Source organism: Aplidium turbinatum, chromosome 13 (assembly GCF_918807975.1).
Source record: "Aplidium turbinatum chromosome 13, kaAplTurb1.1, whole genome shotgun sequence".
In the NCBI taxonomy this organism is placed as follows: domain Eukaryota; kingdom Metazoa; phylum Chordata; class Ascidiacea; order Aplousobranchia; family Polyclinidae; genus Aplidium; species Aplidium turbinatum.
Genome location: NC_137484.1, coordinates 13,652,000 through 13,667,370, shown reverse-complemented (window position 1 = coordinate 13,667,370; position 15,371 = coordinate 13,652,000). Strand labels below are relative to the sequence as shown.

The 15,371-nt window shown below is 36.7% G+C and overlaps 1 protein-coding gene across 1 annotated transcript; it reads left to right on the top strand.

Moving 5' to 3' along the window:
* Positions 1-1,339: 1,339 nt before the first annotated feature.
* On the top strand, positions 1,340-14,974 carry LOC145782069 (H/ACA ribonucleoprotein complex subunit 2-like protein). The gene is made up of 3 exons (XM_082593803.1): positions 1,340-1,619; positions 1,967-2,104; positions 14,188-14,974. Exons 1-3 carry the CDS (start codon positions 1,428-1,430, stop codon positions 14,311-14,313), a joined length of 456 nt encoding a protein of 151 aa, XP_082449929.1. The 5' UTR covers positions 1,340-1,427; the 3' UTR covers positions 14,314-14,974.
* The last annotated feature ends 397 nt before the right edge of the window (positions 14,975-15,371 follow it).

Here is a 15,371-nt window from a genome sequence, read left to right as displayed (position 1 = left end):
TGAAAAAATTGAACTTTACTTTTTCTTGATGCAATTTCAAGATAGAATTCCAATGGTTTTAGTTCCACGTCTGACCGCCAAAGTTGCCAATAACCTACTCTGTCAACCAACTTATCTCGGCTTAGGGATTTATCGCTATGCTCTACAGTGCTGGCAAAATGTTTAGAAACTTTTAAAATTTTAGTAATTTTGTTCGGTGATTAGACTCTGTGACGAAATAATAGCCTTATAGATATACTATGTTATTATTATAGGCTACCTTAGCCTAACCTAATCTTTGAACAATGAACATGGCGAAAGACTTATGCAGCATTGCTTTCGATATTTTGTTTTCCAAATCGTATGCATATAAATAAAGAATAAAGCTACTTTCTTAGCTTTTAGGGGGGGCGATCGCCCCAATCGCCCCCCTCTGGATCCGCCCCTGGAGCATTGGACTATTATACTTAGGTTGAGCACCAGCGAACTACTTCGAAATCGGAAATTGCTTGGAAGAGACAATTTATCCGGTATAATCACTGAAGTGGAACCGAATCAGGCATGGTTTTCCGCTTTTGCAATTTCTTATTGTGTTTGTAAATTGGTACGGTGTTGGTGATTTTCACGAACTGTGGGTTGGTTTTAATTAAATCTTTATCCTCGGGCTGACAAATGATGTTTTATGCTTCGCTGATGTTGTGAAGGTATTTCATAATCAGTTGTCTGATTAAGTTTAAGCAAACAACGGCTAAAGACGATAAATTAATGTTGAAACCGCCGTTGTTTTCATAGCTCAACAAGCCGAATTAATTAGATTTGGCTTGCTTCTTCACCTTCAAGTTTCTTAACTTCAACTACCGGGCTTAAGCTTGGATACGACAAATACAAGCTAATTTTAAGTTATTTAAACTTAATATTTGCTGAGTATGATGGTAGCATTGATGCAGTCTAACAAATATTTTGTGAACTTGGCAGCTGTGGCCGAGTGGTTAGCGCGTTGGGATCGCAGTCGAGAGCCTGCATGTTCGACTCCAGCCACCCGCACTTGCTGTTGTTTCTCTGGGCAAGAAACTTTACGATAATTGCCTCTACCCAGTGATCGATTTCGAGTAATGGGTAGTACCAAATTTAAGTCATAAGTAGAGTAGACAACTGGAAACAGACATTGCAGTCGGCTGCAGCGTGGGTCAGGTGTACGTCGGAAGGCGTACACCGATGCATAGCGCTCAAGTCCGCTTTCCCGCAATGCAGGGTAAAGATATGAAAAACAAACAAACAAACTTGAACAAAAGTTGATTGTTTGCAGCCCTCATTGCAGCATGATGTGTTATGATACAAAAGTATTTTTAATACAGGTTTTTTGTAGTTGTCCAAGCAGTTTAGCCAAGTACAAGTATTTTTTCTTCATTTTGCCTTGAAAGTGAAGTGTGAATTAAGAGTACAATAATATGGGAAAAACAAAAACAGACACAACTCTGGATGAATCAACGCAAATTGTTGAATCAAAAAGTTATGATGAACTCCTTCAATATTTAAATCCTATTTCAAAGCCACTTGCTTCAAAGAAGTTGACCAAGAGAGTATACAAATGCATCAAAAAAGCATCCAAACAGAAAAACTTGCGTAAAGGCGTAAAAGAGGTGCCAGTAAAAAGTTTTTGTTGTTTTATCAGAACAATGTAATTTTGTAATAACTAATTTTTGATGTTATTATTATTACTTGTACTTAAATAATTTAAATACATTTTTGTGTTTAAAAGTTATTCATTCAACTATTTACTTGTAAAACTTTTTAACATTGTTAGATAGGCTATCATATGTTGCATGTCAGGTTTTTGCAAGAAAAAGCGATGTTTAACTGCTACAGTATAAACAAAAATTTGGTTGTGATATGGTATGCATCTATTCTTCTTAGTGTTATGGATATATTTGAAATTATATTTTAATGAGCAATTTTTTATATGTTGTCATAACTTAATACATCATAGGTACAAAAGTTTTTGAAAAAGGGTGAAAAGGGCTTTGTTGTTTTTGCTGGTGATACCCGACCCATAGAAGTAATGTGTCACATTCCAATTATGTGTGAAGACAGTGATATCCCATACTGTTATGTTCCTTCTAAACAGGTAAAACTTTGAAATTATGTATACATTTTGCATTTACAAATGTTTATATGCAGTGTTGACTACCGTACCGGTATTAGACCGCTTCAAAAAAACCGACTTTTGAAATTTTTAAGTCTTATCCCCCCAAAAGTTTCCATTTACTACAAAAACACCTTGTGTGAAATAATTTTTAAAAATATTATTGTTTAGGGGTTCCCCTGCCCCCCAAAATTTTGACGTTTTAACGAAAAATGTCAAATTTCAGATGGTTGTATCTCAAAAACTTTTCATGCAAACATATAAGTGTTGGGGTTCATTTTCATCAGCATGGTGAGAACTGTTGGTTGGAACAGAGTAGCAGTTCAAAATATCTACTTTTTCATTATCCGATTTTATAAATTTTATCACAATTTTTTAAGATATGGTTATTTTTGATAATTTCTTAATTATTAGTCTATATTTTGTGGCCACTGTAAAAAAAACATATTGAATAACTCTATAAAAGTCGAATAGTCCATATGGTGCAGTTAATTGTGCTATTCTGAAGGACAGCAGTTCTGAAGGACAGCAGTTCAACTGCTGAAGAATCAGCCTCCGATGATGAAGATGAAGCTGGTCCATCTTCTCGGGTACCCTATAAAAGAAGGAAGAAAGAAGAACGAAGGAAAGAGAGAATATCACCGAATATGTCAGCAAGCCTTGACCGGGCAAATGTGTCTGATCGATTTGCGTTGACTACAAGCTCCAACACTGACCGCATAAATGGTGCTTGTGTAAATATCGAACAAATGCTTGGTAAAGATTTGTTATATATACTTTGCGTGTCGACATCTCATACTGGAACTTATTGCTGGTGCAGCATTTAAAGAAGTGATGACATCATCTTCTGCACCCGAGATCCAGCTCTTCAAACGTTTTAAAGTGAAGTGGAATTTCATAGATCAAGAAAAGTGGGAAAATACTTCTACGGATGATGTTGCAGATAATAGTGTAAAGGACGTTAGGGAAGAACTAATAGAGTTCCTCAAGAAAGCATTGACCATGAAATCGCAACCCCGTAATGATTATCGGGAGTTATGGAGTTAGCATTGCTATTTCTTAGAGCTCTATCATCTCGAGAAACCCGGTTTCGAGCCCTGGTGCTAACCATCATGCACGGTGGATGGCTAAAGTCATTTATACATTCAAGGTATGGATGTTCCGGAGCCGGTTTCCTTTGACGTCCAGTGAAGAGAAAGGACTGCGTGATCTCTGCATTTTATTTTCTTGTATTTATGTTAAAGCGTGGGTTACTGCTCCACTTGCAGTGAAAGCACCATATTATGATCTATGCCTTCTGAAAAGTTTGAAGGGCTCGCCATTTATGGTATCTCTCAGAAGAGTTGATTGGTCTTTCCCTTTTTGACAATGATGTCGTACCAAACATCAAGGACCAGAAGGTAAAAGCAATGTTCGATAATGATAACAAAGAGGTCCCAGCAAAAAGAGTTACTGGGGCATTAGACAGCATCAACAGCAAAACATTGCAAACCTTTGCTACTTCTAATACACGATCACTGTTCCAAAAACTGAAGATTCCAGATTCTTTTCTTCAGCTGCCAGCAACACAGTGGGAAGGAAATGAAGATTACCAGACTGCCAGAGCTTTCTGCAAGTCACTTGTTGTAATAAATGACCATGCAGAAAGAGGCGTTGCCCTTGTGCAAAGCTTTTCTGGGCACTTGACAAAGGATGAAGATCAGCTACAGTATCTTTTGCAAGTTGTTTCTTGTCACCACAAGGACTTTCCCCAGCCAGTTAAAAACACCTTCTGGGCAACAATGAGTGGTTGGTCACCATGAAACCCCGGTTCTAAACAGATGATACCCACTTTTGGGGTGGGGGACCCATTACGACCTTGTGTGTATACTGTTGAGGGAGCTGAATCCTGTTAAGTTACTAATTTCACATAGGTAAATTTGTGAAATTCAATTTTTTAAACTCAACCTTTCCCATATTATGACAAACGAAAAAAATTTATTAATCGAAAATATTTTTAATACAAATTTTTCCTTGTTTGACTTTCTCTACTTATAGTGCTTACCATGCTGATGAAAATAAACCCCAACACTTACATGTTTGCATGAAAAGTTTATGAAATACAGCTACCTGAAATTGGATATTTTTCGTAAAAACATCTAAATTTCGGGGGGGCAGGGGAACCCCTAAACATTAATATTTAAAAAAAATATTTTACACAAGGTGTTTTTATAGTAAATAGAAACTTTTGGGGGGGTAAGACTTGAAAGTTTCCAAAAAAAAAATTTTTGGGCTGTTTTTGAAGCGGTCTAACCGGTATATGCTCTTTGTTCTTGGAAACTTTTAAAACTTAATCAATTTACATTGCCAAGATAAAATATTTTAAAAATATATGTACATTTCAAATATTTTATTCTGTAGTTCGGATGATTTCTCCCAAACAATGTTATCCATATACCACCATGTTTGAATGACTTGAGCCCATTATGACTTCAGCACCTGAATGATGAGGGAAAAAGCAGCTTCAATTCATATTTCAAACAAACCATTTTTGACATATCTTCTCACTTTATTATTCATTTGTTTGATGATAATCAGCAAAGAGGAAATACAAAACGTATTGCAATACGCTGAATAATTTGCAGCAATTATTAAAAAATCAACATTATAAAAGTTTGAAGAAACAAAAAGTGACTCCAAGATAACATGGAAGATCATTTATGAGATGATGGAGGGGAAAAGATACTCGAATTGTAAAAAACTTCCTTCAATTGCAACTATATATAAAAGATATGAAACAGATTCTGTTGAATTCATTAATTTATTAGATAATTACTTCTCAAATATTGGTAAAATGGCAGCTAAAATTCCAAATTCATACGCAAAGTTTGAATCACCATGTTAAACAGCAAACGTTCTTCTTTTGGCTTAATTCTGATATAAATGTCTGATGCTATAATGAGGCTCAAAGCAAATAAAGCTTTAGGTATTTTTGAAATACCTTCCAAATTCATCCAAATGGCTTTTTATATAAACAAATGATTAATTGTATTGACAAATATAATGTTTTAATCCCAGCTCAATATGGTTTTTGTGCAAATTATTCAACAAGTTTAGCATTGATAAAAATTTGTGATGATTTGTTTTCTAGCATGAATGATCATAAGGGAGCAAGTCTTTTAGGCGCAGACAGTTAGGCGCCGGTCAAATAGGTGCGCACACTGTGGCGTCTGGATATTTAGGTACGGAGCACTGTGGCGCCCGTTCATTTAGGTGCTATTCCTAGTAAAGTCTGCAGATTGTATCAGCTTGCAGGTAGGGCAATGCTTTTCACACAAAATGTTATATTGAACAGAAAAATATGTCATGGCTTTCGTGCGTGAAGCTGCTTAAACCGGCAATGCTTTTCACACAAAATGTTATATTGAACAGAAAAATAAAGGCTATTGTATTTTAATGCGCGTGTTCGGCATTTATTTGTTGTTAGTCCAGGTTTGCGTCCGTGAAAGCTTTATTAATAAATTATTCAAGTTTCCAAACGTGACTGAGTTTACTTTTGGGTCATTCCATATCAACTCAGCCACCCATGTATATGGCACCTCTCAGATTTTGCTGAAAAGTTGTCATACCATACCTTAGGCTACCAAACGAAAGAATCCTAAGTTTTAGATCAATATCTCAAACGGTTTTCACATGGCGGCCATTTGAATTTCGGGCGCTACCCTCGTTTTTGACTTGGAGGGGTAGCAAATAGCAATTTCAGCCATTTTCAGAGCCCCATAACTTTTATTGTAATTGTGGTAGAAGACTAAAAATTGCTGTGCTAGTTCATCATAAACTATACTACACAATTCAATAGTAACAAACAACATCTCTTGATGCATAAGTGTTAGGTGGGTCATCATAATCCTGTTTTTTTGCCCCGTATAAGTGATTTTTTCAATTTTCAAATGCTTCTACCACCCAAACCAATCAAAATATTTCTCTAAAACCTAATTATTTGTAATATTTGGAAACGTTTCTTCTGCCAACTTGAATTTGGGAGTTGTGGTGCCATTAACAGAGATCTTATGGGGGTCTGAAAACCCTATCAGGCAGAAATGGCCCTTTTTTACCCCTATGTTTAGAGCCCCAAATGACCGCGTGGGCATTTTATGGTCATGCTGAAATTTATACCAGACAAACACATACATTTATTCTTTCATTTCATGAAATAAAATGTTTGAGTATCAAACTCCTTCACTACAAATTTTATGTTTTTAAAATGTAACATTTTGGTCATTTTTGGCAAATAATCTCAAGTCCTTAATATAGGTCAGAGAAAATTCAACAATGATTTATCATGAAAACAGTGAAAATAAGTAGGTTCTATGCTTAGTGATCATAAACATTGGAATGCTGACACTGTTGACCATTAATTTATGTTCAAAATGATGCTTTCACCTCTTCTCACCCATGAAAAAGTACCCACCTGCAATCAATAAGCTATTATGTAGAGATAAAATTGTAGGAAAATGATCTATCCGTTTTCAAAAAATAAATTGTTTTCAGTTTGCACTATAATTCTGCATTATGTAAAATGCTTAGCTCAAATCAGTATTCCAATTGTGCGGTTGTTGGTACACCACTCTCACCAAGCAGTGAACAATGCTTAGGGTCCTGTAGATGGGTCCATTTAGGAGTATTTTTTTAGGTGGATTTCCAATTTGGCAAAATTTTCTATTCACCTGATTTTGTTTTTAAGATATTTATGATTTTTGGTTTGTCATACTTGATCCAATGTTATAGGCTACAGCACAAAATAAAAGGGAATGCATGATCCATCTTTGTGACTCACTCTTGTTACCTCATCTAAAACAGTTTATCCCGAATCTGCACAAAGTGATCTATTTTAGCGATGGTGCAGCTTCACAATATAAAAATTATAAGAACTTCACCAACCTGTACTATCACAAACATGACTTTGGTATTTCTGCTGAATGGCACTTCTTTGTCACTTCGCATGGGAAAAGCCCATGTGACGGAATTGGAGGCACTGTCAAGCGTTTTACAGCACATGCAAGTCTTCAGGCCCCCAATGGACATTCTTTTCATTCGTACTATATTGATGGAAATTGGAATAAAGCAATGGTGTGAACGTGTTCCCCTAATAGTTTTTGTCGAGGCATAACGTCTCTCCAATTCATACTCTTCTCAACCATGCACCAACTGGGAATGGCCTTTTCCTTCTCCTGTGAATGTGGTGCCGAGGAACAGACCACAGAGTGCAGACCACATCATCAATGACTGCTCCATCTTCAAGCCACCTAACAGAGTGGAAGGTCTGCGTGTCATGGATGATGAAACCAAAGACTGGCTGCACTCTAGTAGCCTTCCAGTGTAGTCCGGAAACATTGTGAATCTGGGGTGGTAAAAGGATAGACCCTCGGCCCCAAAGGCTCACACGAAGACGATACTCTTCTTTATTTTTTTTAACACCGTCTGCACTAATGAAGAAGAACTGAATGTTTTTGATGTTTGTTGTTGCCCATTCAAACATCTGTAATGGTGTCAAAATATGGTTTGCATTGGGGGCCGGAAGACTTGCACGTGCTGTAAAACGCTTGACAGTGCCTCCAATTCCGTCACATGGGCTTTTCCCATGCGAAGTGGCAAAAAAGTGCCATTTAGCAGAAATACCAAAGTCATGTTTGTCACCAGATTCAATATTCACTGACATCAGTGCAGAACAAATCTGTGATGCAAAACATTTGGATGAAGAACGCTTGCTTTCAGATCAATCAAAAATCTCAAGTCTGTTCCAACCAGGAATATACATTGCCTGTATCTATGATGATGATTAGTTAATTGGAAATATTATTGAACGTTCAGATAAACATGGTGGATGTTTTCGTAAAATTCATGAACAACAACATTTTGGTGTAAACAACATTTTGATGTGGCTGCCAGACCAAAGACAAATGCCTTGTTTGGTGCCATTCCAACATATAATTTGTTGTGTATGTGTACCAGAAACCTACAGACACAGTGCTCGAAAATACAAACTTAATCAAAAAGATTAGGAAAATGTTCTGACACCACTTCCACAGTTTCTTAGACAACAGATGATATTCAAACTCAACTGAGCTGATTTGAGCTATGCATTTTACATAATGCAAAATTATAGTGCAAACTGAAAACAATTTAATTTTTGAACACGACTTAATCATTTTCCTACAATTTTATCTCCACATCATAGCTTAATAGGGTGTGCCACTTTGTAACTTTTTTTTCATAACCAAGGTCTCAACCCATTTTGGGGTTCCTTTTAGGACCAAAAACTATCCCAAAAATAGATCAGAAAGAAAGAGAAGAGATCTATGTTCGTTTGCTTCTTCCTCGGTAATTATATTGAGTTGAACAAACTGAAGAGAATACATCATATCCCTATGACATGATAACCCCTGTGATCAAAAGCATTGGTGCAGTGAGCCATGCACGATGGATGGCCAAATTACTGTGTGAGTTAAAGCTTGCTCTGTATTCTCTTCAGTTTGTTCAACTCAATACAATTACCGAGGAAGAAGCAAACGAACATAGATCTCTTTCCTTGTTTTTGATATTATTTTATGTTCCTGCATGGATAACAGCACCTGATCCATTTGATGCTCCATATAACGATCTCCATCTGCTTAAAACTCTTCTTCAATTTAAGAAAAAGAATAATCTTTCAGAATCTTTTTCAAAGTTCATTGCAGCAATGATAAACCGTTTTATGCAACATCTGTGGTATCTTAGTGAACCATTTGTATTTTTGGTATTGTTTTCTGCATTATCGTCTGTGCAAGAAAAAGAAAAATGTCGTAAAGCATTGCTAAAATATAAACCGGCTTCTGAATCATCGTTGAAAAACTTGGGAAAATTAGTCACACCTGCAGAAATGACAATGTCAACCAACATGAATAACTTGTTTGGACCAGATTCTTGGCTTCCCAAAAAATTTTTGGGATAGTTTTTGGTCCTAAAAGGAACCCCAAAATGGGTTGAGACCTTGGTTATGAAAAAAAAGTTACAAAGTGGCACACCCTATAGCTTATTGATTGCAGGTGGGTACTTTTTCATGGGTGAGAAGAGGTGAAAGCATCATTTTGAACATAAATTAATGGTCAACAGTGTCAGCATTCCAATGTTTATGATCACTAAGCATAGTACCTAATTATTTTCACTGTTTTCATGATAAATCATTGTTGAATTTTCTCTGACCTACATTAAGGACTTGAGATTATTTGCCAAAAATGACCAAAATGTTACATTTTAAAAACATAAAATTTATAGTGAAGGAGTTTGATACTCAAACATTTTATTTCATGAAATAAAAGAATAAATGTATGTGTTTGTCTGGTATAAATTTCAGCATGACCATAAAATGCCCACGCGGTCATTTGGGGCTCTAAACATAGGGGTAAAAAGGGCCATTTCTGCCTGATAGGGTTTTCAGACCCCCATAAGATCTCTGTTAATGGCACCACAACTCCCAAATTCAAGTTGGCAGAAGAAAAGTTTCCAAATATTACAAATAATTAGGTTTTAGAGAAATATTTTGATTGGTTTGGGTGGTAGAAGCATTTGAAAATTGAAAAAATCACTTATACGGGGCAAAAAAACAGGATTTTGATGACCCACCTAACACTTATGCATCAAGAGATGTTGTTTGTTACTATTGAATTGTGTAGTATAGTTTATGATGAACTAGCACAGCAATTTTTAGTCTTCTACCACAATTACAATAAAAGTTATGGGGCTCTGAAAATGGCTGAAATTGCTATTCGCTACCCCCCCAAGTCAAAAACGAGGGTAGCGCCCGAAATTCAAATGGCCGCCATGTGAAAACCGTTTGAGATATTGATCTAAAACTTAGGATTCTTTTGTTTGGTAGCCTAAGGCATAGTATGACAACTTTTCAGCAAAATCTGAGAGGTACCATATACAAGATATCTTCATATTGGCTGTTTTGATATGGAATGACCCTTTTAGTGAGTCAAATAATAACTACCGGTACACTAAACATCAAACGAACTCGCCACACGACCAATCCATCCTGAGTAGAAGTAATTGCGAAAGATAACAGCGTAAGGTTCCATCTGGCTGCAACCTGTGTTCAGGATGCATAGCAAATGTCCTGTGGAGATGTGCTAATATCAAGACTTAGTAGAGCGTTGTCTCGCACCTCATCTCCACACGCGCATTAACAAAACAACACATTTTTCTGTTCAATATAACGTTTTGTGTGAAAAGCATTGCCCTACCTGCCAAGCTGATACAATCTGCAGACTTTACTAGGAATAGCACCTAAACGAACGGGCGCCACAGTGCTCCGTACTTAAATATCCAGACGCCACAATGTGCGCACCAATTTGACCAGCGCCTAACTGTCTGCGCCTAAAAGACGTGGACCCGATCATAAATATACATGCTCGGTTTTTGTTGATCTAAGTAAAGTCTTCGATACAGTTGGTCAATGATCATAACATACTTTTAAAAAAACTTCATCATTATGGCTTCAGGAGCAAGTTTTTAAAGTCTTAGTATCCTATTTACCAAATAGAATGCAGAGTACAAAAATTAGCAGAGAAAATTCTAATTTCAATGTTGTTAAATGTGGTGTCCCATAGGATTCAATCCTTAGTCTTTTGCTTTTCTTCTATATGTAAATGATCTTCCAGATGCATCCACTTTCTCAACTACACTCTTTGCTGATGATTCAAACTTTCATATGTCAGATAAATGCCTGTCATCTCTCCAATAAAATGTCAATAGAGAAATGGAAAAAAGTTGGTGTGTGGATGAAATTCGAATGAATAAGCTGTCATCATATTATATGGTAAAACTTCTTACATGATTCTCTGCAATAAACAAAGTGCAGCAGAAATTTTTAGGTATATCAGTGGCCAAAGTATTGAAAGGAAGAAAAGTATAAACTATCTTAGTGTGACTTTGGATCAGGGATTCATAGTATAGGGATGATCAACTCGGCTGGATATCTGACAAGCGGAGTGTAAAAGTGTTGCAAAATATTTTTTAAATTTTTAGAAAAACTGATTTTTTTGGCATTTTTAAAGAGTAGTGCTCGACCAAAGCTTGTCCGTTTATTTACGGGCACGTTTGGGCAACTACTACTTTAAAATTGCCACAATAAGATTTTTTTTTTTAAATATCTGGCAACATTTTTACACTTCGCTTGTCAGATATCCAGCCGAGTTGGCGATCCCTATACTATGAATCCCTGCTTTGGATGAACGATTGCAATGAAATAGTCATATTAATTTTAGAAAGCAGCTTGCAAATGCAAAGGTCTGTGGTATATCATTTAAATCAAGATGCATTGCTTCATTAACAATACTACAAACTTCATATTATGCTTTGTTTCAATTCAAAATTCAATGCTCGGTTATAAACTGTGAAAGGGCAAATTCTACACTACTGGCTCCAATTCAAGTGTTACCTACAGAACAAGTTTGTTCGATCATGTCTATTCTTGCCAAGATCAACAAGCACAACTATTTGTAATAATAAGTTTAATGTGCTCAGAATTGAAGTAATTATTAAATTAGAGACTGCAAAGTTCATGTACAAATATGTGCATTAAATGCTGCCAAGAGCCTTTGCTTGCTGTTTTGCTTATGTAAATGAAATTCACCTATATAGCACCCGTCAAAGCAAAAATAATGATTTATATTTGTCATCCATACAATCAAACTTTGGTGAGAAGATGCTATGTTTCAATGGGGTGTTACTATGGAATCAAATATCAAAAGAACTAAAAGAAACATTTTGCAATACTTTTGAATATAAATGTTTCTTAAAAAATTTGTACAGTATTCACTATTTCACTTCTAGAACATAATATCATATGCTTATCTCCTTGCACGTAGTCTTTATGTTGCTTTGATTTTGTTATTTCACTGTATTATGTTCCTTAATTTTTGTGTTTAGCTTATATGTTCGGGTAGCTGCTGACTTTGGTGACCTTTTGGTCTTTCACTACCATTCTTGCTGCGCGAATTATTTTTGTTTATTTGCCAGCAGAAAAAATAAATAAACTGATAGTTTAGAAACTACTAATGGTGATGATCAGTGAAAAGATAAATGCAATTATCAACATCTTTTCACTGATCATCACCATTAGTAGTTTCTAAACTATCAGTATATTTATTTTTTCTGCTGGCAAATAAACAAAAATAATTCGCGCAGCAAGAATGGTAGTGAAAGACCAAAAGGTCACCAAAGTCAGCAGCTACCCGAAGATAAATGCAATTATCAACATCTTAGCTTCCTATTCAGGCTAAAGGTGATTTTGGTGCAGGTTGACTGACAGGATAATTAATGTTGTCCTGACCAAGCAGGCATTTGACCCTATTGTGCCTTTCTGCAACCACGTATTTTCAAATATGAATAGCGCAAATGCTCAGACAGCAAATCAATCTTTTAATCAACATCCGCAGACGTTGAACCAATGTAAAAAGTGGTTGATGCAGCACCAGTTGCTGATTTAAGTGTTTCAACTTTCATGCCCACTCCACTGGGTTTGCTAATGTGGAGATATTATTTACTTTAAAGAACCCTATGTTTTCAATATGATTTAATTTTAACTCATTGTGCTTGACTTTTGAACTTTTCTTGCAGATACTTTATCTTTCCTTCTTTAATACACATCATAAGCTTGTGCTTTGCAATAGGTTTGTTTCGATTCGAACGCGTATTGAAATCGTAATCTTAGAAGATTATGCTCAATGCCGGTACTAGTAAAAACCATCTACCTTGGGTATTCGTTTATTAGTCACAACTCATTTGCATAGGCGCCTAACTATTTTTTTGGCCGTGGGGGCGAAAGCGTGTTTCATAAGCAGCAACGTAAATTCAGCGAAATGTCACGCAGATGGATGACGTAATTATGTCGTCACACTAGGATCGCTTTTATTGCCACACTCGGAGTTATCGCTACGTTCGACCTACCGTTAATTATAATAAACAAAACTCGACCAAAACACATGCTATGCGTCTGCGTTGGCCAGCGGTTGATGGACTGCGACTCTTTAAGCTAAGCACAACATAAAGTTTAGCAACGAACTAGATTTATTAGCATGAAACAAGAGACGAAAAGGTTTACTAAAAGGTATACTGTAAATGGAATGAAAACACTAACTTGATCATATGCTTGAAAATATACCTGTTGAAAGCAAAACCATTCATGTTTACATCAATTCAACAGCACGTCAACTTGAATAAATTTAAAAGTTGCTGACACCGTAAACAGCCCTTGAAAAATAGTTACGGAGAGACCTTTGATTAAGTTTTCGACTTGACATTGCTCCCTTTTCACTACAATATTGCAACTTATGGCTGACCGGTTTTCAAGTTTCAATTGGCTGTAATACGCCCGTGTTGCAGATGAAACAAAAGACGCGCATATTCCCCGCCTTTGATCGGGTTTCTATGGCAACGGTCGTGTGTGCTCCATGCAATTTGCACGAGTCCGTTGTTGTGTTGATTATGCCGCGTGTGCGCAATGCGGTTTGTACCAGCCCTTGTTACGTTGGTTAGTGGTCACCTCGGGCCGAGACTTCAAGTTCATTTTCACAGCGAGCGATTCACTGGGCACCGCAATTCACTGCAGTGCAGAGGTTTCGACTTTCGAAAAGCTAAACGCACGCTCCGTCTCCGTAGCAAATTATGTTGTTTTTGGGTGCATTCAACATCTGATGACATTGAATCGACGCAAAATAGTAGATTTTTGCTATGTCTTAAACAGCAAAATCAGTCATTTTTACATTGATTTAACGTCTAATGTAGAAATGACAATTTTTTTTGTCTGGGGTGGGATTGTAGCATCGCTACTCGTTCTAGTGATTATTTATCGCGAAGCTGTTGCGGTTTGCATTTAAAAATGTTTTTCTGCTGCCGATCGCTAGTTCATCTATTGTGTTATGTATCAATGCAGCATAAAAAGTTGCTCCCACGCAGAAATATGCGTGGGGGCCAGGCCCCCACGCCCCCACGGGTTAGGCGCCTATGCTCATTTGTAATTAATTTGTTTTTCTTTGCTTCAGGATCTAGGTGCTGCTGGGGGATCAAAACGGGCTACTTGTTGTATTTTGGTCAAGTCAAACTCTGCTTATGAAGAAACTTATAAAGATTGCGTCACCAGCATAAAAAAACTACCTCCACCATATTGAAATGAAAGAAGCTTTTGCAATTGCATCGATTTCATTTCGTGCCTAACCCATACTTGTGACTGTCACGAGCATTCCAGGCCAGGAATGATACGTGAATTTGGACTATTTTCACTTGTTTCAGTACAATACACGTCTCAAATGACAATTTAGTGACCTTCAACCAGTTTTGCTTAATGTTTGAATTTGCTGTTTTACTGGAGACGTCAGGAAAGATGGCATTTGATCGATGAGTTAGCGCAGCGCTCTATTGGCAAAACATGCCTTCAACCTGTCAATGAAGAGACAGAGGTCAAATCTACAGTTTGAAATCACACGAAAACCGGTGTCTTAAAAATTTGCAAAAAATGTTTATTGTGCAACAATATCGTTTGGCAGGAAACGAAAAAGTTCAATCAGTACAATCACTAAAGTGAAAGGCTCTTTCGTTCGGATCAAATGTAACTGATCGGGTTAAGGTTTAAGAACCAAGAACGTAAATTTAACGTATTTGCAACGTGAAAGCGTCAAATTCGGTGCTCGCCTATTATGTCAATGATCAATAAACCGGGATAAATTACCCCCAATGATGTCGAATCGAAACATTTGATCAAAGTTATGGGAGTTTGACAAAACCAACCTGGTCCACAAAAACAAAACCCAACAAGCAACTGTTATTATCGAAAATAGAGTTCATCTTGCGATCACTGTGCATTTTTCTGTACTTGTATACTTAAAACAAATCAGTTTTGATGAGGTATCTGTTGTGTCTGCCTAGCCTGCTTTACACAACTTGATAGTTCAGATTTAACATAGCACTTGTATTTGCGTGGCGGAACAAAGAATCCAAACAGCGAGACACGAGTCATTTATATACTAGCACGTTACGGGTTTCCAATACAGATTATGTAAATACACAGACACTACATCTCTTTCCTTTTCAGAATCAAACACTATTTCGAAATGTAGTCAACAGATCAAGAATTAAACATAACAGTTCTGGCTAAACACAACACAGTAAATTACATAACAAAGTCTTTAAACCGTTGCGGTGGTTTGATGTTGCGGTGCGGCCTGGTTAG

Bases quoted from the DNA above. Each gene is read 5' to 3' on its own strand.
- LOC145782069 (XM_082593803.1), top strand. From the start codon at position 1,428: ATGGGAAAAACAAAAACAGACACAACTCTGGATGAATCAACGCAAATT. The intron at 1,620-1,966 runs GTGCCAGTAAAA...AATACATCATAG, and splicing joins TGCGTAAAGGCGTAAAAGAG to GTACAAAAGTTTTTGAAAAA. The intron at 2,105-14,187 runs GTAAAACTTTGA...TCTTTGCTTCAG, and splicing joins GTTATGTTCCTTCTAAACAG to GATCTAGGTGCTGCTGGGGG.